The sequence below is a fragment of the Bactrocera tryoni genome, chromosome 1, assembly GCF_016617805.1.
Source record: "Bactrocera tryoni isolate S06 chromosome 1, CSIRO_BtryS06_freeze2, whole genome shotgun sequence".
In the NCBI taxonomy this organism is placed as follows: domain Eukaryota; kingdom Metazoa; phylum Arthropoda; class Insecta; order Diptera; family Tephritidae; genus Bactrocera; species Bactrocera tryoni.
In genome coordinates this window covers 25,869,926-25,895,664 of record NC_052499.1, presented here as the reverse complement: position 1 = coordinate 25,895,664, position 25,739 = coordinate 25,869,926, and the positions used below count along the sequence as shown (strand labels likewise).

At 35.0% G+C, this 25,739-nt stretch overlaps 1 protein-coding gene across 4 annotated transcripts in view; it reads left to right on the top strand.

Moving 5' to 3' along the window:
* LOC120766809 (dystrophin, isoforms A/C/F/G/H) overlaps positions 1-25,739 on the top strand; it is a 776,746-nt gene that overhangs the window by 84,114 nt on the left and 666,893 nt on the right. For all 4 annotated transcript variants that reach the window (XM_040092514.1, XM_040092517.1, XM_040092515.1 and 1 more), the window contains 2 exons: positions 8,703-8,798; positions 10,205-10,304. In XM_040092514.1, coding sequence (XP_039948448.1) covers positions 8,703-8,798; positions 10,205-10,304 — 196 coding nt within the window. The remainder of the gene's footprint in view (positions 1-8,702; positions 8,799-10,204; positions 10,305-25,739) is intronic.

Genomic DNA, 25,739 nt, shown 5'->3' with positions numbered 1-25,739 from the left:
ACACAACCGATCTCATAGCCTTTGGGAGTAAAAATCGCCGACTGGAACGCACGCCGCCTTTATTTGCCATTATTCTTGATAAAATGTTTAGGATTTTTTTTGCTTTATATGCAGTGTCTTCCAGGTGATTCTTAAATTTAAGCCTTGCATCTATTATTACTCCCAGGTACTTTAGTTGTGGCTGTGAATGAATCTCACACTCCCCTATGGTGAGAGATATACACTTTTCTAAGACTTCTCTCTTTTGTCTGCAGCCAATTCTAAACTTATTGAGGAGAACCTTGGGCGCAGACCGTTTATACACTCATTGCATTTGCTCCGGGGTCATCTAGGTGTTTAGCCACTGCTACCACAATACGTCTTTTCGTTGGTTTCTTCTTAGCACCCCTTCATACATTTGGTTACATAGAAGGTGGCTTAGAACCGAGCCTTGCAGTACTCCACTCGAAATAAAATAACTCTTGGTGCCTTCATCAGTATCAATTAGTGTCAAATAGAAGCCGCTGGCTTCAAAATAGCTCGTAATGATTTCCATAAGATATTAATGAGCGCGTTTGTCATACAGAGCCTTGATTATGTTTGCCCACTTTGCTGAGTCTTCACATCCAGAGTGATCTGCGAAATATTTCTTTGTACCACCATTCCATTTTTTCCCACTTATTGCACATTTTGCATTGTATAGGGTGTCAATGGTGGACGCCTTCACATAAAGGCGTATTGTCTTTCTGATGATCCGTCAGCTTTCTGGATTGCTAACTCCAAGCGGTTTCTTAATATGCTTTTGTACACTTTGCCAATCGTGGTCGATATGATGAAGGTTCCTTGGGAAGCTTTTATGATTTAGAAAGTAGAGCCAATCGCTGGACTTCCGGAAATAACCCTTCTTTTAAGCACGTATTGTATATTTTTGCGAATAATTTAAGTTTCTAAGTCTTCCTTTAAGGCTCTGTTTGTTATGCCAAGACTATAATGCTCTATATGCAGATTTGTAACCTTAGAACTTTAAACCAAAAAATTCCCAAAGCAACTACATCTTGCAAACAGGTTCCTTATACTTCAGTCGCCTTTTGAGAGTGATTGTTGTAGAGGTTACGTACTGCCTGCTTGGGTAGTAAGGTTCAGGTTGGTTGTCATCAGTAAGCCCGAGAAACGTACTGTTTCGACGGAGTTGGACCGTAGGAAAGAGCTGTTAAATGCGCGGAGTTCGATGCGACAACATCCCAGCAGAAACTGCTTGGATAGGAATTGTGTTCCCTTACTGGCAGCTTGCAGGCCGCACTATGTGACGGTTCGATTAAAGACATCCTGTAATTGTACGGAGTGCAGTATTTTGACCCGTCCGAAGCTTCTTCGTCTGCAATTTCCATATCGGTGCTGCATAGTGAATGACCAGCCGGCCGATTGTGTTATATGCTGCCAACAATGTTTCTTTGTCCTGTCCTCACGAGCTGCCAGAGAGTGACTTAAAGATTTTGTTGCGATTCTGTACTTTGGTAATATTCGCGGTCGTATAAGCAGTAAAGAAGCACAGGCTGTCAAATGTAATGCCTAATATCTTAGATTTATTGACAGTCGAAATTTGAAAGCCATCGGCTGTGATATTGAGATCCAGTTAGTGAATATAGTCGGTTCAGATTTTGTGGGGAGAAAAGTTCTGTGAGATAGCTATTTATTTTCGAATACAAGCCATCGATTGCATTGCCCTACGTCAATATTGTAAAACCATCTGCTCACGAGGTGAAGGAAATTGAAGAAGTTGCGAAATATATAAATTAGACAGTAGCGGCAAGAGGTCACCATCTGTGGAACCTTCTGTTAAATTCTTCTGAACTTTGAATTTTGTACTCGAAACGGGGCGGATGATTCCTCAGATAGTTTAAGGTCAACCACTTTTTAACTTAGAATAAGAAACTTTTCGATGTCTTCTGGTATCGTTGTTAGATTGACTGTGTTAAAATCTTATGACAAATCTAACGCTACTGGGATTGTGCTCTCTGAGGGTGGTTTTTGATTTAGGTCACGAACCATATGGGCGTTTATGACGCTAAGTGAGGGCTTGTACCGAATTTCGACTTTCTTAAAAGTCCTCTTATCATTAGTTATCCATAAAACAGTTTATCCAGTTAAAAAGAGTAGACCGCAACGAATTCCTTCGTCCCTCTAGGCCAATTCTAAACAGCCCCTCAATAATTAAGCAAAAAGAATTTAGGGAAATAAATGTTTCAAAATTTGCCCAAATATTTCTAAATTTATAAACAATAAACGAAAGTAAATTTTAGACGCTGCGAATTTACACTTTTGCTAAAATTTCTCCTCGCTTCTCCTCTTTTTTTAAACATTTTTATATTTTCCCGTTAATGAGAATCGAACTCCCTACCCAAAGAGTTGCAGTCACGCAATCAGCACTTCCTGCTGCAGCAGTTGCCAACCGAGCTGTCACTTTTTTATTTTTTTTATTTTTATGTTTTTATGCTATTCTTTATTTATATGTATTTCTGCTCTTATGTTGCTTGGCGATTCTCTACAAAAAATTAGTTGATTAAAAATGCTGATTTAGTGCCAAAATGCGTGCCTTCCGATACAATTTAGGCGTAAAGTCGAGCATTTAAGCGTGACGACGATGGTGATTTCGTGGCATGAATGAAAAGCGCCACCACTTAGCTTACGGTACTTTTTTGTTTTGATTAATTGCCGAACATTAATCAGATGATTGCTGTTAGGTGCGAAATCAGAGGTTTATTTGGCTGGATTTAGGATGTAATTTTAGCAATAACTGGATTAGCTTAGAATGTGACTAATAAAGGTAAATGTGTTTACAAGACATTATCAACCCAGTAGTATGAAAATGTAGTACCTTTGGAAGGGAGTTTCCACCATCTTTAATGATCGTTTTTAGTCGTAGACTTCAGTGATATTTTTGCGTATTATCTTGACTCTTTCGAATAGCTCTTTCCAGCAGCCTGTTTCTTTGTTTGTGGGTCTTATCAAACAAGTGAGTACTCGTTAACGTACTGCCTGCGCTATTATCTGCTATTAGTACGTCAAATAATATCCCAAATGTAAACATACAATGTTAAGGAAAGATTCCCTTAAGTTTATATCTGCCTATAAAAAGAAAATTGAGCTTTCGGTGGCTATTAGAGGTGACTTTATGAATGAATGAATTCACTACACACTTGGCATATGCAGATCGTCGTATAACTCTTGTAGTAGAAATTTGGACGAAACCCCTCAGTAGTTGCCACAGGCCCCGATTATACAGGTTTCTATGCACTTGTTATGCAAGTCCAAATCTTTTCGATTTTTGTTTAAAATAATGTTTTGAAAATGCTCCGAATAGTAATCCAAAACCTTACTGTTGATTAATAAAGCATTGTAAACGACGAAATCGTCAATATTAATTTTACTAAGGGTTAGCTTGCATGGCCTTTGTTACCCTAATCTACCCCTGTCTCTAGATTTCACTCAACAAGCATAGACCCAGCATTTGTTATCGCTTTGAAAATGTACTCATATAAACTAGAATCGTAATTCCCTTAGTAAAGATTAGACTTTTGTAATGGTTTCGGAGCACGTTGATACTAGTCTCTACTTTGCCTTAATCAGTGATTTTAATATGGAGGAAAGAAGATCCTCAATTTTAGTCGCAGTCAAGCAAACTCATAATTCAAGTATTAATCAATAACCTTGGTAGTTCGAGATTTTCCTGCATTTAAGGTTTGCCGGTGTGATAGGAATCATCAATTGAATTACTCAACAGGAAATCTGATATTTTTAGTCAGTTCTGGTTGATCAGTTGTCCGTTTTTGCAGATCTTCTACTATAGATAAAACCCATATAAAAGTTTTCCATAAATTACGAAGTAATTCGATCTTGAAACGCGGTTAGAATTGACATAACTGTATCTTTGCACCATAAAAGATATTCTTCAGAATCGGCTGAGCTAGATATATCAGCGCTCTAGGGATTACAGAACAGTCTTTTCTCAGAACTTATAGTAATTTTTCTTCTCGGACTCGTACTAAGTCGTTATAGTGTACCTAGACTACGTCTGTGACAGTCCAATTTACTATGAGGTATGGCTGAATATGAGTGTTTATGTGCATTCCTCTGGCATTTCTAATGTATTCTAATACATTTTTGGCATATTAAATATTATGGCGATTTTATCTCGCACTACTTACGGACGGACTCTTTGAATGTCAAATGCTGCCAAATTTTTCACTAAGTCACCCAAAGCGGGCGGTCGTGCGCCAGTCGACGGCGAGCGAGCCAAGTGGCTGCGGTGGGTGCGCCAAAAATAGCCTCAAAGTGGCGGTGGTGTGCCGCGACGAACGAAATGCGGCTAATTATATACTAAACAACAACAAAACGTAAAAAAATAATTTGGAGCGCATGGTGCGGCAACATGCTGTTTCATTTGGTGTTGTTGTCGCTGTTACAACTCTTGATTATTTATTTATTTTCGGTTTGTTTATCGATTTTCTTAGTGGCCATCTCAGTTTTGGTTGCTTTATTACCTTTTGATCCACAAATTTGAGAGTGGCATAGTGAAAATGAAAATGTTTATAAACGTAAACTGAGGGAAGTGTTGGCGCTCGCAAGCGGTTTCCTGTACGTGCCGCGGACTCTCCTCATTTGATCGATGGTGAGCGTCGTGAGGACCGCTTTTTAGCCGAATGCACTCAGTGCGGCGCGATATTTTCACTAGAAAACATCGATTTCGTTGAAAAAGGCTAATTGTCACGGAGACAGTGAGACGTGCTGTTGCAACAAAGTGTTGCATCATCGTGCTACTTGTGCCGGAGTGTAAACAAAAGACGTTTTGTGGTTTAAACCGCTTATTTTACCGCGCGGAGAAGTCGCAGCAAGTGCAACAGTGTTGTGGCAGTAATATAAATTTTATGTTGCGTGTTTGTGGGCGTGATTAAAGAGCTCGAAAGGCCGAAAATTTTAAAATACTCAGATATTTAAAAATGATTTATTATTTTTGAAGCCAATTTTTAAATTCTAAATCGAAAAAGTTGATGAAAATTGAAAGCGAAAGTTAACGATAGCAAAAATCAAATATTGTGTGTCAAATAGTTTTTATTGAAAATGGTTTTAAGAATGTATCTGAGAAAAGTTGTGATAATAAAAACAAAAATATAAGTGCTGGAAAAGTGAAAATGTAAAATACAAATATTAAAGTCGAATGATAAAAATAACAAAAATAAAAAACAGGAATAAATATTCATTTCTTTTTGCAAGTTTCTTTAATATTATCGAATATAAGTATTTGAAATATTTAAATATACATTTTCTGCAAATAATAGATTCGCTGTTGAAACAAAATACATAAAACATTTGTTCAAAAATTTGAGTCCTATTTTGAAAGGGAACCACAACAAAAAATCAAATAATACATATGGGGTATTCCATACCAAATCGACCACTTTTGAACCAGACCCCTTTAGATTTTGCTGAAACTTTTCCATCCCTTTCTACCCTCTGAAAAACATTTTTGAGAATTTTTTCAAATTTTTTTGTCCAACTTCAAAAAAGTTATGAATTTTTCAAAAAAAGGCTTTTTTATTTTCACCTTTTTTTAATTTTTGTTTAAAAATTTAACACGATCAATTATATTGGAAGTTCGCCAGTTTTTGAAAGTTCCCCATTTTTTTTTTTTGGTTTTTCCTCAAAAAAAGCTACAATTAATTTGATAACTATCCCTGCTAATCCCGGAGTGGGCCGATTTTTTTTATTTTTTTTTTTATTTATTTAAAAAAAATTGTCAAATTTTCAAAAATGAAAAAAAAAACAAAAAAGGTTGTAAAAATTCTCAAAAATGTTTTTCAAAGGGTAGAAAAGGATGGATAAGTTTCAGCAAAATCTAAAGGGGTCGGGTTCAAAAGTGGTCGATTTGGTATGGAATACTCCATGTCGTCACCTGAAATATATCACATTACATATTTATAATTAATTAAAAGAAAAAATCATCGATTGACTAGTATATAGCAAGAAGTGATGAAAACCGTAGAAGAAAAAATTTAAAAATTGTAAAATATTCAGAGAAATCTTTATAAAAAGACACAATGTGCAGTTTATACAAAAACAAATCCCTAAATTAAATATGTAGTTAAAAATAATAAAAAAAATTAAATAATAGATAAATAAAAAATAAAGAATAATTAGGGATGAAATTAATTCGGAAGACTTGTTGAACGTACAGTGACCACAAGTTTTTCGTATAAGTATAAGTGATTTTGGTTTTACTAAAAACTCTTAAATTATCGTGGCCCTTTTAATATGTATATAACTACATTCTGATATATACAAAAGTACCCGATTATTGTAAATAAAACTCAAAATATTTAATTGTTCACCAATAATTATTTTGTCAAATTGGGGAACAAGAAAAATCCCACGAAGCCTAATCTGGTGAATATGATGATTGATCTTTAGTATTCATTGTGTTTTTGGCTTTAGATTCGGTAACAATTGTGACTCGATGCATTATCATAGAGTAAAATCCATGAATTGTTCTTCCGCAATTCCGGCTGTTTTCGTCAGATCTTCTCACGCAAAGGCCTCGATACGCCCAAACAGAACTCCTAATTGACCGTTTAATCTTCCGGAACAAATTCATGATGCACCAAGTCACGAATATCGAAAAATGCACTGAGCATTACCTTCATTTTTGGCGGTTTTAGTGTGGTTTTTCTCCTTTCACGGGTCTTTTCCATCTGGTCAGTTGTTGATAATCCAGACCTAGAGGCACACTGATAAGATCCAATCAGTTTGCTGACGGTGGCCTTTAATCTTTCACACAGTACGCTCGAAAGAACCTTATCTGCGATGTTGAGGAGGCTTATCCCACGGTAGTTGGCGCAGATTGTCAGTATCAAAAATTTGTTTTTTGACCTTAAAGCAAAAAACATACTTGATGATTGCCCTTAAATGCAGTGTAGTAGTTTCTTTGACGGTTGGGTATGGAACCTAACAAAAAATGAGCACAAAATGTAATTTTTGTATATATATGAAAATCACATACAGTTTCACTTATTCCTCAAATTATTCACCGAGAAGATCTTGGAATCACTCATTATGGTCTGTGTTTTAAAGTTCAACAAACTAAGTGTATATATTTGTACAAATAAGATGTTTCCAGTGTCTTTAAGTACCTTCTGAACTTTCAGTTCAGCTTTCCTTTTCGTCTCGCTTACTAAAAGTAGAATAAATTTCTCTTTAGAAATAGTGATATTTCCCTTGATTTGTGTTCTTTCATAATTCTATATATAAAACTCTTTTTAGTACCAAAGACACTTATGTAGTTGAAATGTTATTACCGTCTTTTCATCAATATTGTTTTTTTTTCTTTTTGAGGGTGTGCATCAAATATACATGGAAGTTTTTAAACTAGGGGATCCCTGAAAGAATCTCTAATTTTTTTACTCTCTTACCGAAGTTTGCTGAATAGCTCAGAACTGCCATATTTAATTTTGTCTTATATTCTCTGTTGGAGGGTTCTACATAAAAACCTATTTCTGCTCTTCGTCAGTTTATGATTGTTTATCCAAAATGTTCCTAAAAAATCTGTGTTTCATTAGTTTTTTTTGAGTTAATTCCTTATTCTTTGAGTTCAAGTACACACCGCGTTCTTTCTTAATTTAGTTTTACACGCCAAGAGAACTTGGGCATAGGGAGCAAAAATAAAAATAATTATAAAATAGGCAATTAAATTATTTTTTTCTAGATGTGAAGTTAAATTTTATGGTAAAATATGAAAGCCGTAATAATATCTTAAAAATACAGCAAGAGATAAGACCAAAATGGAATATAAAATTTCCAGACCGTCACTTAAAAAAAAGCGATGGAGTTGGTGAAATCAATTTTGAAAATAAATTAAATCACAAAAAAATTACAAGCTTAAAATAAATGATAATAAATAATAATATAAATATATAAAGCAACAATTCGCTCAGCACAAAAATGCAGTTCTGCTGGTTAACGCAAATTGTCAGTTCCGACTCAAGCCACGAACAAGAAACACATACACAGACAATTTCATTGCATATATTAAACAGGAGCTTGAAATTTATACGCAAGAGATGCGCAAAAAAATTAAACAGAATATTTGATTGGTTGGAGCTTCCTTGCGGCTTACTCATATTCTTGTTGTTATTCTGAAATTAAATTTTAATTAATTTACATCACGCATCATACGTATTTTCATAGAAACATATAAACACATGCACATAATAGAGCGGGTCGATTTACAGGGAGCCAAAAAGAACGAATAAACCGCGTGTTTAAAAGACTATGGGTTTCGAGCCAGCGATTTTTAGTTCGAAGCGAATTTTTAGGTATCTTAAAAATTTGTTCGTCAGATTTTAAGATATTCCAATGATATTCATTATATAGGTGCACTTTCATATTCTCTTGATCATTTGTCGGAATGGGCAAGATCGGATCACTATATCTTACAACCATCTTCTGCCATATAACCGGCAATTCAAATTTTCTAAACTTCGCCTTAAAAATGGCTGGATCGAAACTAGTTTTACAAACTCTTTGGCAAAGTTAATCAGAATGATCCGTAGAACATTTCCGGCATGTTCAATTATATAGCAACGATATTGACCCGCTCTAATACATACATATACTATAAACTCATTTGTTCAAATACAAATTTCTCATAATCAATCTCTAAATCACTTTAGGATCGTCGCGACGACTTGAAATTGATCGTGAACAAAATTGGCAAAAGTGAAGAGCGCCCTAAGGTGACTGCTACAATGATGGCTGATATAGAAAAGGTGAGATTTATTTATGTAACAACATAAGTATATGGATATACATACCCACTAAAATATTGCACCCAGTCTAAACTCACTTATGAATTAATAACTCTCAAATCAATTATAGTGCAAATTATGGAACATAATTTTGGAATTGAAAATTGTTATATATTTTCAATTTTTTTTAAAGATTGCAACCCCATGCAATCAACTACTTAGTAATACCATCATATTCAACCGCATTTCAAAGCAACAATTTATTATTACATTGCTGGGGCTAATAAATTTTGTATAAGGGTGGCAACCTTCTTAAAGTTTATATCTAAACTCACATATTAAAAAAAAATTGTACACAAACTGTGTTATAAAATTTTAATTTTATTTTATTTTATTCTAAATTTTTACATAAAATTAGGTGGCAACTCTCTGAAAAAAGGTTTACGGAAAATTTGAAATTTTGTGTTATAAAATTTCACTTTTATTTTAATCTAAAATTTTACTTAATATTAGGTGGCAACTCTCTCAAAAATGATTTCAGAAAAAATTTGAAATTTTGTACACAGATATTTTTATAAAGTTTTCACTTTTATTTTATTTTAAATTTTTACTTAAAATTTTTACTTAGAGATTTTTAATATACATACATTTCTACTTAAAATTAGGTGGCAACTCTCTTAAAAAATATTTCTGAAAAAAGTTGAACATTTTCACACAAACAGTGTTTTAAAATTTTCACTTTTATCTTTTTAATCTAAATTTTAACTTAAAATTAAGTGGCAACTCTCAACTGCTCAAAAAATATTTCTGAAAAAAGTTTGCTAAAACAGATTTCATCACAGACATTCATTCTAAGGTTTTAACAATAGTTTTTGTTACAAATGGAGTGGTAGCCTTATTCTCACTTCATACATATTTCCTCCGTTTCCATAATGCTTTTAAAACAACTTAAAAATAATTTTATTCAAACAGTCAAATTTTTCATAGTTTGATGCATCTTTGTCAATACAGAGATATCAACCCATATAAGGGTGACACTTAAATATGAAATGTAATATTAATAGCATATCTCCTAAACCTAAACCCTCATTTCGCTATAGTAATATTTATAAATTTTGCTTTCATTAATTATTTAATATTATATACTAGGTTAAAAAGTTGCATATTTGAGTATAATTTTTTATTAAATGGTGTAGGTCCCTAATGTTTATTTTGTTATACATACATATATCGGTTATGAATCCAGTTGCTAAAAAACAAATATGTGGCATATGATATTTTAGGAACAACCTAATGTTCTTAAATTTTATTTTTAAATTTTAATAGTTTTTGAAATTGTTTTTTGCAATTCGATGATAATTTCAAATTCCATTATTTTCGTTTTTATTATTTAAATTACTTTTCTTTTACCCTCAATTCCTTTACAGTCCAAGAACAACCTACAATTACACGCCGATGCCGTGGAGCTTTCGCTGACCGAATTGAAACAGATCAATAAATTGTCAGCACGCAACGGCGATGATAAAGGTAAGTTGCTATTATTATGCTATTGTTTTAATATCCCACATTCTAAACTTATTTCCTACACAAAGCCACTTTAAAACGAATTTAAGCTTTGTTCTGACAGATGTCAATATGGTTTTGTATTTTCTGCCAAACTAAAATAGTTTTCGAAATAAATTTAACATCAAAACACACTGCCAAAAATGTATATGTGTGTATATATAGTATATATATGTGTATAGGTTGTTTGTTTGTAGTGTGCAACTCAACTTTCGGCGGACAACAAAGCAAAGCACGCAAAAGTTTGACATTTTTATCCGCTCAACTGCTGCATTTTCAGTTTGCCTTCGGCGAAATAAAATTGGTATTTTAAAACAACACATATGCATATCTACCTATGTACATACATATACATATACAAGTATATACATATATATGTATTCGTCAGATAGTTTTTGAGTAAAAACAACATGAAATATTATAAACAAATCATCACTCGGTGGCGGCTTCTCGTAGCCAACCATTGATGGGTCACAGCTGTTGAAAAATATTGAATGCTTGCATAGTAGGGAGGTCCTTAGATCTATCTTACTTTATTTTTAGTAGTTTGAAAAATTTGTATTGACTTGAGAGTATTTTAAATATATACATATATACGTATGTGTTATTAAATATTCGAAGAATTCCTTTGAAGAACACCGTAGGGAATAAGTCACAATATCACTCAGTATTTTGCGTGCATTCTTCGCAATTTTCACAAGACACACAGTTACAAATAAAAGCAAAATAATTTTTTGCAGGGTGAACACAAGAAAATACATTATTTTAATTCACTTTTCCAACTTCCTTTGCATAAAAAATGTTTGTAAATAATGATAATATTCAGATTTTTAGCTCTATTTTCTTCTTTATTGGCGTAGACACCGCTTCTATCCTTGTATCCGAGTTTTCAACGGCGCCAGCCATTCTTCTTTTTCGCTGTGTGACACCAATTGGAGACTCCGAGTGGAGCAACGCCTTTCTCTACTAGCTCTTTCCAACAGAGTGGAGGTCTTCCTCTTCTTCAAATGCTCTCAGAGCTGGAGTGTTTTTATCTACTGGGACGACATGATTTAGCCAGCGAGGCCGAGTAGCCTTAATTGCCTACTCCGTCCTAAGTAGAACCTATTGGCAAGAGTTTTTCAGCGTTGAATTACGAGTCTGACGTTGTTTTTGGTTTTAATACTGATTCCAAGATAGACGATTTTATCTACGACTTCGAATTTATGACTGTCAACAGTGAAGTGGTAGCGAAGTCCAAGATAGTTTTTGTTTTTTTTTTTTTGATAACAGGAAATTTTTCGTCGTGCCTTCGTTCACTACCAGACCCATTTGCTTCGTTTCTTTATCCTCTCTCATAACATTCTTAAAAAAGATTGTATCTGCTCGATTAAGTTCTGCAGTTCGAATTATTTTCTCCAGCAGCAGGTTGAAGAAGTCGCACGATAGAGAGTCACTTTGTCTGAAACCTCGTTTAGTATCAAACAGCTCTGAGAGGTCCTTTGCAAACCCACAAACTTTTGGTATTGCTCAATGTCAGTTAACACAGCTGTATTAGTTTTGCGGGCATACCAAATTCAGACATAACAGCATAAAGGCAGCTCCTTTTCGTGATGTTAAAAGCAGCTTTGAAATTGACGAAGAGGTGGTGTGTATCGATTATCTTTTCATGGGTCGTTTCAAAGGTTTGGCGCATGGTGAATACCTGGTCAGTTGGTGATTTTCCAGGTCTAAAGCCGCGCTGATAAGATCCAATCAGTTTGTTGGATGTCTTTCATATAATACGCTTGATAGATTCTTATACGCTATGTTAAGGAGACTTATTCCACGGTAGTTGGTGCAGATTATGGGGTCTTCCTTTTTGTGGATTGGGAAAAGCACACTTAAATTCCAAACGTCGGATATGCTTTTAGCCAACCATACTCAACGAAGTTTTTCGCCGCAGTATTTGAATAGCTCGGCCGGCAATCCATCAGCTCCCTGCGCTTTATTTTTCTTCAGACGGGTAATTGATTTTGAACTTCTTCATGGTCGGGCAATTCAACGTCCGCTCGTCATCGATCGGGTTCACTATCTCCTGGTGTTATGCTTTCACTGCTATTCAGCAGGCTGGAGAAGGGTTCCCTCGATAATTTTAATATACCATTAGTCACGTTGTGAGGTATACAGTCTGTTTTCTCTTCAGTTCGACACGGCACTCCTCATCGTACCAGCTGTTCTTTTGCATTTTCCGAAAACCAATGGTTTCGGTTGAAGCTGTACGTAAGGAGTTTGAAATTCCGTCCCACAGTTCCCTTATACCGAGTTGTTGACGAGTGCTCTCAGAGAGCAGGAGTGCAAGCCGAGTAGAAAATCGTTCGGCTGTCTGTTGTGATTGCAGCTTTTCGACGTTGAACTTTCCTTGTGTTTGTCGACGTGCGATTTTTGCTGCAAAGAGGCGGGCTGCAACGAGATAGTGGTCAGAATCGATGTTAGGACCTCAGAGAATACGTACGTCTAAAACATTCAAATGTTTCTTCCGTCTATCACAACATAATCGATCTGGTTAGTGGCTTTTATTTCTAGACACAGCCAGGTTGATGAATTTTCCTTTGCTGGAATTTAATAGTACAGAAAATCTTACTTCAGGCCCCGACGAAGTCGGCTAGCCATAACCCACTTGGGGATGTTTTCTCGTGGAGGCTGAATTTACCGACCGTTATGCCAAAGATACCTTTTTGCCCACCCTGGCGTTAAAGTCACCAAGCATAATTTTGATATCGGGGGCTTCTCTCATAGGTATGTTCCAAGCGACATATGAATATGAGAAGAATGTTACGCACCAAATTTAACAGAAATCGATCGGTCGGGTCCTAAGATATGTGACTTCCCTATGAAGCCCTCTCATACTATCTTGGAGGTAAATTTCAACGTCTCTGGCATATTTAGTTATTGGTTTATCGCGCTTTTTGTAGTTTTTAGTCGTACCGTTATATGGAATTGAGCGGGGTAATTATCCGAATTCTACCATTTTCACATTGAGTTGGGTAAATGTGCTTGTAGTAGCTTTATTCGTTTAGGAGATATCTAAGTACTTCAAGCTTAAGTTAGTGTTTATTTATGGAACTTTATAGTTTTTCGGCTAATGGCGTTATGTTGGCGTAGCAGTGGTCCGATAACGCCCATCTACAAACTCGTCGTATTTTTTGTACTAGGAACACACATACCAAGGTTATCAAGATATCTAAATTTTTAGTTAATATACAGCTTGCCCGGACGGACGGACGAACAAACAGGCATTCATCAGGATGTAAACTCTTACTCGTATATTGCAAGGGTATAATTAAATTGAATAAAAGTACTTACATAAAGTAAATTTTCGTGTTGTTGGTTTGGGTCTCTGCTAAAAATCCTTTCCAGTAAATACTTAATTAAGCAATAAAAGCTTTCTGGTTGCAGTATCCTTAAAGCTTTTATAGTCGCGTTGCGCAACGAAAGTGTGAGCTTTTCTCGTTGGGTAGATGACTAAGCTAACTTCAAGTCTCACCGTCCTAACATTCCATTAACATATGATAAATATTAAATGTTGGCGCAACAGTAGCCTCTTAAGTACTTGTACACTTACACATGTATGCAAATATGTCTGTCTGCACACATTCCCGCCCTTCGTATTGATAAATGCTTTTGATAATATCCTGTTTACCTGTGTGCGACGCCACAGAAACGTGCCACACAGCTGTTTGCCATTTTAGCCATTTGCATACACTTAGCTGTATTGGTGTATTGTGCTCATACTTACATGCATGCATGTGAATGTGTGTGTGTGTGCATTCTTTGCATTTGCCATTTTAGCTTTGAAGGCGCGCTTTTCGTGCGCCGTGGCCGCATTCAAACTTAAAACGTGCAACCGAACGGAAACGAAAAGATTAACGGCGCGCCTGAACGCATCACAGTCGTCGGACACTCGCTGCGCTGCTGGCTGTTGCCAATGCTACTTGGAAAGTGTTTCGGTGCTTCGTGCATGTGTGTGTGTTTTGGTTTGTTAAAGGCTTGTTTATCATTTACCGGTTGCGCGATTGAGAATTTCCAATTTTGCATTTTGCTCGCGTGGAAATTCGCTGTGATTTTGGGGGAAATTAAAAAGATTAGAAAAGTGTGCTGAAAATAATGGAGAATTACTTGGTTATTTGAAAATGAAGTGAAATAACGGTAGAAAAATTTCAAAATGAAAGAAAATTCAATAAAATGAAGAAATTAAATAATATTAAAATAAAATAAAATAAAATAAAATAAAATAAAATAAAATAAAAATAAAATAAAATAAAATAAAATAAAATAAAATAAAATAAAATAAAATAAAATAAAAATAAATAAATAAAATAAAATAAAATAAAATAAAATAAAATAAAATAAAATAAAATAAATAAAATAAAATAAAAAAAATAAAATAAAGTAAAATAAAAATTGTTTATGAAAAATTAAGATACCTATAATAAAAACATGAAATCAAATTAACTTAAATTTAATCAAATTAAAAAAATTAGAAAAAAAGAAAATTAAATGAAAACAATAAAAATTAATTAAATCCAAATTGCGTTATAAATTTCAAATTAAAAAATGAGTAATACATGTAATATAAGCTAAATTTATTATATATTACCAAGCAACCAGAAATAACTAAATAATTGCAAACTTATTTGAAAAATTGAAATACTTCTTGCTTTTATAAAATTGTTATCTCAAAAAATTAATGAAAAATTATAACCATAATTTGTAATTTAATAAAATATTTCATATAAAAGATAACTTCAAATAAAAAATCACTATAATTAAAAATAAGAAATAAAGCCGTACAAAAGAAAATGATAATTTAATTTTAGTTAGAACTTAAATTAAAAGTATAAATTTTTAATAATTTAAATTAAGCCTGAAATAAATAAAAAACTATTTTAATTTTGAAATTAGATAAAAAATTAATTTAATTTTGAAATTAAAAAAAAATTAAATCAAATTATTGAAAAAATTAATTAATAAATAAAATTAATATATTGAGATTTGTGTTCTCTGACAAATAAGTGTAAATTAAGCCAAATACCTTAAAAGTATATAAGCACGTGTAAAAATGATAATTATTATAGTTAATTAACATAAATTAGTTGTATTTTGTTGAAAAAGATAAACTAAATTGAAAAAGTAAAATTTAAATCCAACAGAAACAATAAAAAAATTAAAACTAGTTTTCAAACCAACACTATTACGGTTTATGAAGTCAAAACTAAATTAAAAAAATTAAAATAATAACAATTTAATTAATTAAGCCGAAATTAAATTACATAGTGTGCTAAATAATCAAGATTATAAAAATGTATTAAAAACAAGAAAAGTTTCTATAACAAAAGGGAATAATAGAAAAGATAATATGAATACATTTAAAGTTTATTATTTGCTTCATTAATGAAAAAATCGAACAGTATACTTCCATCATAAAAAGCTCAAGTGAAACAATTTGTGTTTATTGCAAAGGCAAAGTGAATTTAGCAACAAAAAGAAATTTTGAAGTTTTATTCACGAAAAAGTAATTAAATTAAATACATTTAGAGAGAGCATTCATAAAGGCAACGCCAAAGGTATAAAGCCTTATCAGCTCAAAGAGAAAAACACACCAGCTTTGCCATTAACCTGCTATAGGCGGCCTGTCAAGCCCAAAGGTGTGACACATACAAGTTGCGCTTGTGGCATGCCACCATGTATAAACATCATAGTTGAGCGGAACACTAATTCACTTGGACGGCGCTAAAAGCAGCTGCTACTAAACGGTGAATATAAGAAAGAAACGGTAAAAAATAAAGAATTATTCCTAAGGACACACCCAGGTGCACAGAACAATATCCAAAAATATATATAACGGAAACATATAAATCAGCAAACTAAACGCTAGCGATCACATTAGATACAAGTTGACAGATAAGGCTATTTGCTTTGACAATAAGTGCGTGAGTTGGCGCTGGCAGCGACGTGTGAGTAGTGCGCACATGGCGTATACGTAACCTAAGCGCACAATTTCGCCACGCATTTTCTGATAGCATTTGGGGACATAAACAGAAACGAAAGCGATAAAATTAAAAAAAAGGAAAAGTAAGCAACGAATTAGACAAAAAAGACAAAAAGAACTTTTTTTCTTTTAAATTTTGATAACCGAAATCTATGCCTCAAATGTTCAGTCATTCAACTTGGCTGCCACACAACAACCACAACAATAACGTTAAGCAATGAAATGATTTCACTACCCAAACAAAAACACCGGCTCACAAGTACAGAAAACAATACAAAAACAATAACAACAAATACATATATGCTTTGGTCTGCCTATTAGACACTAATGTCCGACCGGCGTCGCCGTTGACTAGCTGTTTTCAAGTTAAACACCTGCTTCAGCTGATGAATGCTGTGCTGGTTGCTGCCAGCGCATTCTTTCTGTTGTCTTGCTGCCTGCTTGTCTTGTCGCTTCAAAGTCAACGTCCTCGCGCGCTTTCTGATGCGCTCTCAAGTGCTGCTCACACAACACTTTGTGCGATGCCTTTAGTGTTGTTACTGTTGTTGTGCATGCACTTGTTGTTGCTGTAACGTGTTTTTATGCGCCGTTACTTTTTTCCAGTATACACCTATGTTTGTGTGTGTGTGGGGGTTCTGCCATGTTAACTGTCATTTTAATTTCAATCTTTGTTTGCTTGTGTTATTATTGTTGTTGTTGATATGTTTTTCGCTGTTCTGCTTGCTGAGTGTTTGTACACAATTTTGTTGTTGCTGTTGCCATTTTCACTTTACTTTATTTTATTCCTTTACCGGCATACGTGAGCATCTCGGCAGACACTTTGGCACGACCGACCGCGAACTGTGGGTCGCAAGCCAAGAAATATTAGATGAGGTTAGAATATTCGTGGCAAGTACACGGCAAGGGTTGTTGTTAGTTTGGAGCATTTTCAAATTTGGTGCAGGAAGAGTTGGGAATATTTTCTAAAACCATTCACTGCAAGAAGCTTCCTCGTTAGCATGTCTAGTCACGTAAACTTCTTCGAGATAGGTATCTAGGGACCACAAATACTGAGTTTTGGTCCTTAACAGCAGCAACATTTTTAGCTTAGGGTTTCGTTTTGGATCTGACCAACATTAAAACAGGCTTTTTTACTATTAGCTTTCGTCTCAGAGGTACAGATTCGATCTGCCCTGAAAACGTTTTCCATAAGCGTCGAACAGTTTTTTTTTTTTATTTTAGTTCCATTCGCAAGTCTTATATCATTAAAAACTGGCTTATATTCCATTTTCCGAAATATGAAAAAGATATAAGCTGTATAAGCTTCATATAAGGTAACGGAGGAACCACTTCTGCTTATGTTTCCTGGACAAAAAATTCTCTTAAAATTTCTATTCGACGCAAGTTGCCTTAAAAGTTATGAGATGCTCGTTTCCATCTAGTTAATGGAATACTGAGGCCTCAGTGGGACAGTTGTTTCCACCTCATATTCTCCCATACAGCTTTTGCAAATGGCGTCTGGTAAGATTCCCAACCTTAGAGCATGGACGTCGATAAGCTAATGGCCTGTTAAAAGCCCCAGAACTAGGGAGAGGCTAGCTTTACTGAGGGCAAAAAGATCACTAGTTCTCTTTCGATCAAACTTGGGTCAAAAGGCTTTTGCGACAGCGCATGTACCGATGATGGCCCAGCGCTGGCCAAACTTCCGCGAAGCCCAGCTGTCTAGTTGTAGAACACAAGAGGATACAGGAGCACCGACCCGTTCCCGTTCTACCGATAGCGGTTCTAGGGTGCATTTTCATGCTAGCCCATCAGCTTTGCAATTTCCTGTAATTCCGCCATGGCGCGGCACCCATACCAGCCTTATTAAAAAGACGCTCGATGCTATTGACAGCGAGTTTAGACACTCCTCGACCAAACCTGAATGTACCGTAAATGAGTTCAAGACTGGTATCGCCATTCTACTATCTGAGTGAATGGTCACTTCCATGAAGGAGGCTGCACTCCGGAGCCAGAGATCTACTGACCAAGATCGCGCTTATAACACCGCTGGACTATTTTGTGGGGCTATATAAAGTCACTTGTAGATAAGCCATAGACGAATGTGGCCATGAAAGAGAATATTCGGCGCGTTATCGCAGACATTGTTGCAGAAGCTGGTCGAAAATTGGGCCTATCAATCTAATGTGATCGAAAAGCACAGATCTAAGAAATATCCTTTATTTACAATAATGACTGGAAAGGATTAAAGAAGAATATTTTACGTTCCGACGATGGTCGGGTCTAAGTAACCAGAACGGCTACGGATTTTTAACCGACCAAGCACTGTTAACTCTTCACCGTTCCTCAAAATTACTTCAGTAAATTAACAACACCAACAACTTAGAATATTTTTATCCAGTTAAAGTTGTTTTCCATTACTGGTATCACTGGGAAGATGACTGGATGCTGAGCTCCAACGGATCCTGTTTTCTCCCCTAGCCGGACAGTCATAACTCAGTAGCGAAGATAAGCACCTGGAGCATAGTTGTTGTTAATCCAGCGGTAAAAAACGATTTTGAGGAATGCTGGCGAGTTTACAGTTCCCAGTCATATTTAAACGAATGTCGTTTGCAGTTACATAGATCAGACTGACAATGGAACGGACCAGGATCATAATTAATATGAGTAATAGGCGAGAAATTGACCTCTAAAAGTGCCTTGTTTTCAAAGCAGATATTCTGCCAGATCTCACAGTGCTCGAATCTATTGCATACGTTGAGTTTTCTTTGGTTCCATTGCTGGTGTTAGTCCGTTGAGGAATGTTATCAAACCAACTCTTGTTCCTAGCAATCAGCCTTGTGGTCGGCGAATAATATAAAGTTGTATTAAGTTTTTTAGAAAATGTATGCCAAAATTTTATTTAATTTCAAGTACTCTGAATTTTTAAGTAAGTCTTTAAATTTATTTTCAAATATTTAGGTTATAATGCACATATGTAAGTAAGTATGAATTTATGAAGCAGGGCCTAAGCCTTTCAGAATCACACCCCTTTCAAATTTGTGTGTCTCCTACTCACTCTTGTTGACACATTCAGGCTTTGAACATATTTTTTGCATTTACAACAGCATATATTTTATATTTTATTTCACATTTTTGCAGTTGTTTTTGCATTCATGCAATTGACAAGAACCCCACCGAGTTAAAGCAGCGAGTAGATGGTATCTCAAAGCCAACATTGTTTTAATTCTTCGTATTTCTCTGCCTTTTGTTGCGCGCAGTTGTTTTTTCTTTCACATTTTGCTTTTTTCATATTTCCCTGCAACTGCAACTGTTATTATAATTTTGCTCCCCTTCATTTTTCGTTGCGAATACTTTCTAACATTTTTGTTTCCACATTGCGCCGAGGTACAGAGGTACACTGGGGCTGCCCCATTTTGTTGGTGCTATTGTTGTTGTTGTAGCGAGGCATAATTTTGGCGTTGGCTTTTTTGCATGTTGCCATTGTTATTGTGCGGTCATTTGTTGTTTTTCTTGTAGCATTGTTGTAATATATGTTGTTGTTGTCATTTTTGATGTTGTTGTATTTTTTGTTGTTGTTGTAATTTTTGTTGTTATTGTCATTTTTGTTGTTTTCATTTTGTGACGCAGTTGCATTTCTTAATTTTGTTGCATTTTGTTGTTGTTGTTGTGGCTGTTGTTATTGTTATTTTTGTTGTTGTTATTATTATTACTTGTTGTTATTCCTGTTGTTGTTGGAATTGTTTTTGCTTAGCGTGTACTGCACATATCGTCCCCCAACATTCGTTTACTCATTCTGTCATTCATTCATGCTCTGCTTACTCCATTCATGAAGGGGACGCACATGCACACGCACACACATACATCTACATACATATATATATATGCATTCATTTATTTACATTTCATATCACACGCATGCCAGATCTTTGCGCTCTTACAGCTTTCCCGTAATATAACGGGAAGGCATGCCACACAGCGCTTTCAACGTTAAAAGCTTTTCGGCAAGCGCCTTTTAAAAAAGCAATTTGCAGCTCCTCTCACTCGCTCCCCCTCCGCTGACCAGCCTAATCCTGCCAGGATTGGACTATTTTGGCCATCGAACTATAATATCCGTTCACACGATTTTTCTCGCATTTTTTTGTTTAGACTGTGTTAATATAACGCGTCACTCATGGCGTCAAAATAGCCAAAGCAAGCAAAGAAGGCTTAAAAGGATAAAAAAAACGTAAAGAAAATAGCCGAATTGCAGCATTGCCGCGCTTAGTGTCTGGAGCTGGCCTGCGCACACGCGCCTACTATCGCCTCCACAGTCCACGGCACTTGTGTCGATTTCAGGCTATTTGTTTGGTTTCGCAACTTCTTAATCCTTTGGTTATGCCACTCTGGCCGGCACAAATCTCTAAGCTGCCATGCTTACGGGCGCCCCCTCAGCACATTTCGCACACCCTGACATCTCACATTTCCACTCAGTGTCCGCTTTGTGCTATATTCCTCGCCTTTCTTCATCAAGCGATTTCACGTTTTTTCTACTCTTTCGCTTTTCTTCAACTGTGTCGTCTTACACTTTCGACAACACCTACGAAATCCCTTTAGCGCCCGGCTTATCCTTGTCGTTGCCTTGGCTTTACAAATCTTTCATTGTGTCTGCGTGTTTTCTGTTTGTTTGTTGTTAGTGTTTGAAGGATTTTTGCTGCGTGCTTTCTTGCTGGAAAAGTTTTCGTTTGATTTCTGTTCTTCGAAGTGCGCTTTTAGGCGTTTTGCATGCCGCTTTATTTTTGTTTCGGCTATTCAAAACACTGCGGTGCAAAGTTGTCTTGAAAGTACATAGTGTTACTTTTTTTACTTTCTTCACGAGTATTTTGCAATTCGCGGAGGTTTGGAGAAATCTGCCAGCTTGAAACAGATTTGCTGCTCTTAAGGGTAGTGAATTAGGAGTTGCTTTAGTGATTTTGTGGAGAAAAAGTGTGGAAGGGAAATCACTTTATTAAGTTTAAGCGTTGTTCTCTTGGCAGAATTCTATTTTGAGCTAAATTTTTGTTTAAACTCAGTTTTTAGTCAATACTTGTATGTAATGAGGGTAAGAAGCTTTTTAGAGTAGGCGTAGGGCGTCAACAAACATTTTGAAGGTCGTCAAGTTTTCTGCTGTAGTTTCCGAAAGCGGGTCAGAAAGCTTTTCAAATTATGCATCTTCGGTGTATTATAACGCAAACATTTCCTTTAAACATTTCTATTCCAAGGAAATGTCGAGCAATTGAAGAGTATAACCTGAAAACCAAAGATTTGTTGCTTTTAATGTATCAATAAATCATTAAATACAGACAATACGCTGAAAAAAGAGCTTAATTTTACGGTCTTGATAACAAAGATTTATTTTGGTCGCACGATTTTGCGTTGGAACCCTTTGACGTTTCATCACAGGAGAAAGTTTAGCACTCACCACGAAATTCCATAACTCCAATGGTTTCAGAGTCTTAAAATTGAACGCTGTAGTTGTTATTTTTACTGTCTTGAGGTAAGGTCCCTCAGCTTGTTGAGTTGACGTACACATGTAGATCTTCGTTCAGATTTTGTGAATTTTTATTTAATAGACTTCTTTGACATGCCGGGAAGTGCTTCGTTAAAAGGCCATCAGACCAAAACGTGGTCGTTTATGACATAACATTTTTTTTCAATCTGTGGATTTTTAAAATAATATTTTTCGAGCGTTTTTTTTGTTTTGAGTTTGCCGTCATCTTTAAGGGCTCTTGCCGCCCGAGTTGAATATATGATTCACCGAAATAAATAAGAAACTTATTTGTGGTCGACCTTCACGCACCATTTGACGCTTATCTTGCAAACAACTACGAAAATACAACAACTATTTATTATTACTTAACGCCTGGCAAACATGCTGGGCAAGCATACAAAGAAATAACATACAGATTTGATCTAAGTCCACATACCATACATACATGCAGGCTTACAAAGCTCTTTGCTGACGCATGTCTCGCTATGATTTGACCACATAAATATGACCAACAACTGCACCAACACGTTTCCCATTGCACGTGAAATTGAAGTTTTCTCCGCCTCGAACATATGTTCGCACACCTAAAAGTATGCAATGAAATAGCATAAATACTGCCAGCCATTCTCGCACTGCTGTTTCGAAATTTCATTTATTTGCTTAAACTGCTGTCACTTGTGGGTCCATATTTCTTTTTTCACATGCAGCATTTCTGGCTGTCAACATTTTTCTATTATCTTTTGTTGCTGCCTGATTAGGTTTCGCAAACTATCCCGAGTTGACGGTGTGAGGCTCGCCTTCTTTTGGGATTTCTTCTATTTTTGTTTATTACAAATTTGTATTTATATGTATATATGATTTTCTTATATATGTATGTGTGTGGGCAACTATTTGCGGTATTTATTTGTTGCTTACAAAGTGGAACTGCGGTCAGCTCGTGGCGGTTGGCCTTCTGCTTGAATGCGGACTTCATGGAAGCGCTGGTCAAGCAATTTTTTCGGCGGAGGGAAGACATACATGTTGTATTAGTTGTTGTTGTTTGGCATCTGTGTATTTGTACGCTTAAGTATTTGTGCTTGTCACACTGTCACGGCGGCAACGCTGAATAGCCAGCTTGGCATATTATTCGCCGTGACAGGAATAGTTCCATTTTGACAGATACAATTTTCACTAAAATGATGTAAGCGCAAAACAGTGTGTCCAAAGTGATATTTTTGTATGTGTTATTTATAGAAAGAATTCAGAAAAACTTTCACCAAAAAAAAAAATTTAAAAAAAAATTAAATAAACCAATATTTGATATTTTTTGTTGTCTTGTACGGAAATTTAAACTTTTTACTAAATCTGTGGACAATACTAGATACTACTATATACCCTGTAGAAAAAAAGTAACACTTTTTCATAATTTTAAATTTGTTACTTTATTCTTCAAAATCAATGCCATTCCTCTCAAAGTGGTCCCCCTTAACCTTAACACAACATTGTGCCAACGTTTTTTCCAATCCTCGAAACAGTTGTTAAAGTAAATTTCCGGAATAACCTTAAATTTACGTTTTATGTCTTCAATTGACTCAAAACCGTTTCCTCGGAATGGTAGTTTGAGCTTGTTGAACAACCAGATGTCACACGGAGCTAAATCAGACGAATGCGGTGGTTCTCACTCACGAAAAATCGTTGCAGTAAGCGACTGTGCATTATCGTGGTGCTAAAATCAAGAGTTGTCGGCTCATAATTCCGTCCTCTTCTCACAAATGTCTTTGTGCAAACAACGCATAAAATTCAAAAAGTATACCTTTATGACAGCTTGGTCGGTCGGAAGGAATTCGGTGTGCGCCACACCACGATAATCGCAGGAACTGTCAACATAACCTTGATTTCTGACTTGCTTTGACGTAGTTTTTTCAGCTTCCACTCACCTTTCTCACTATATTCGGCCGATTGATCTTCTGTTTTCGTGTCGTAAGCATAGATCCAAGACTCATGGCTAGTAATAATGCATTTCAAGACATTCTGGTAGTCGGAAAGCATTGCTTCCCAGACTTTAAAGCGACGTTGTTTTTTTTCGACAAAATTAAGGGATTTTGAAAACAATCGTGCTTTCACTTTTCTTGGACGAAAATGATCTTTAAAAAAGGTTTTCAGTGATCCTTCCAACAATGCCAGAATGATCTCTGACTGTTAATCGTCGATTCTCAAGCACCACTTTAAAGTTAGAAACTAGCGTAGGGAAGTTTTTAGTGAGGAGCACTCCCTCAAATATAGCATCAGGATAGTAGAGCATTTTTAAATCAGAACCGGCTGCAATTAAGGAAGAATAAGAAGGCGAAGTCATTAGGAACTGTAAAGCCGATAAGCTAATCAGAGAAGGCACTCGTGCATGTAAAATTTATATGAAAGATGTGCAGTGGAAGCAACCAGTTTTCTTCTTGCTTTACATCATAGCCTTTGCAAGACTGAAGTCGAAGCATCTCGACAGTCTGGCTTTAGCTAAATCAACAAATTTTCGGATAGCTCAAAGCAATATTCTGGCTACTTTAATACTAATGAATGTGATAAATTCTAAAAGTTTTTGTTCTAAATCAGAAACAACAGCAAGTAAGCGTAAAGTAAACTTGAAACTAAGACAAAGTTAAAGCAATTGTTTAAAAAGTGTTCGGAACATAAACTTTTAGAATCAGAAATTTTGTAATACCTTCCTTTTCATTTTTAGTACTAAAGTTGTATAGTTAATACTAAATAATTTCAACAAAATTTTTTTATATACCATTTTTGAAAAAGCAAAAGTAAAGTGTTAAAAAAAATAGTTTTGTTAAAGTAAAAAAATGCTTTTCCGCTTTTGGATTAGAGCCGTGAAAATAATGAAAATACATATTTATATATGTGTATAATATTAATTTTTATGACTTCTGAGGATATTTCCGTTAACTTAGCTTATGTTTAATGCTTTAACAAATTACTAACATATCGCTTTTTTAGGCGAACTGTTAGCACTTATTTTAAAAATTGGTAATTTTTAGTACTAAGTTTTCCAAGGATATATTGTTAAACCGTAAGTTTACAATTATCCTCGACTTAGCAAAACTAACCACAACTTTAATAATTGAAAGTATTTAAAGCCAAAAATTTTAGTACTCAACTTTTTAATACTAACTTTTAGCACTAAGTACTAAATTTCTATTATATTAATGGTAGAAAAACTAACTTTAACTTTCATATCTTAAAGCCCAATATTTTAGTACTCAACTTTTTAGTACTAACTTTTAGCACTAAGTACTAAATTTCTATTATATTAATGGTAGAAAAACTAACTTTAACTTTCATAATTTAAAGCCAAATCTTTTTTAGTTTTAAACTTTTTAGTACTAATTTTTAGCACTAAGTAATAAATATATATTTTATTAATGGAAGATTTAAGTGCCGTTATTTTTCTTATATTATTTTGTGTCGAGAACTTTAAACCACTTTTATTTCAAAAATAGTTTTTGAAACTCTAACAATTATTATCTGTGTTATTAATATTCGTGTTTAATAATACAATATTTTTTAAAAGAATCTGAAACGGAACCATCGTTAACAAAAAAAAAAAAAAAACAAAAAATAAATAATAATTTTTATGACTGATTTAATTCCATTTTAAAATGAGCTCCTTTTAAAATCACAGCGCAAATCAAATAACTTCGCGGTCTTGATTCTGTTGTAGTAAAATGTTTTCCCCGTTACACTTTGCCAACCAGCCACACTCCTCTTGCGCTCTGTTGCATTCCTCAATTTATTACACATTCCAGCTGCCGTTGGCCGATTTTAAAATTACAATATTGAATCCTTTCGGCCAGACTCTTCAGCCTGCACCAACAGCGCAGTGATAACACAGCAAATTCCACAGAAAAACAACGGTCATTCA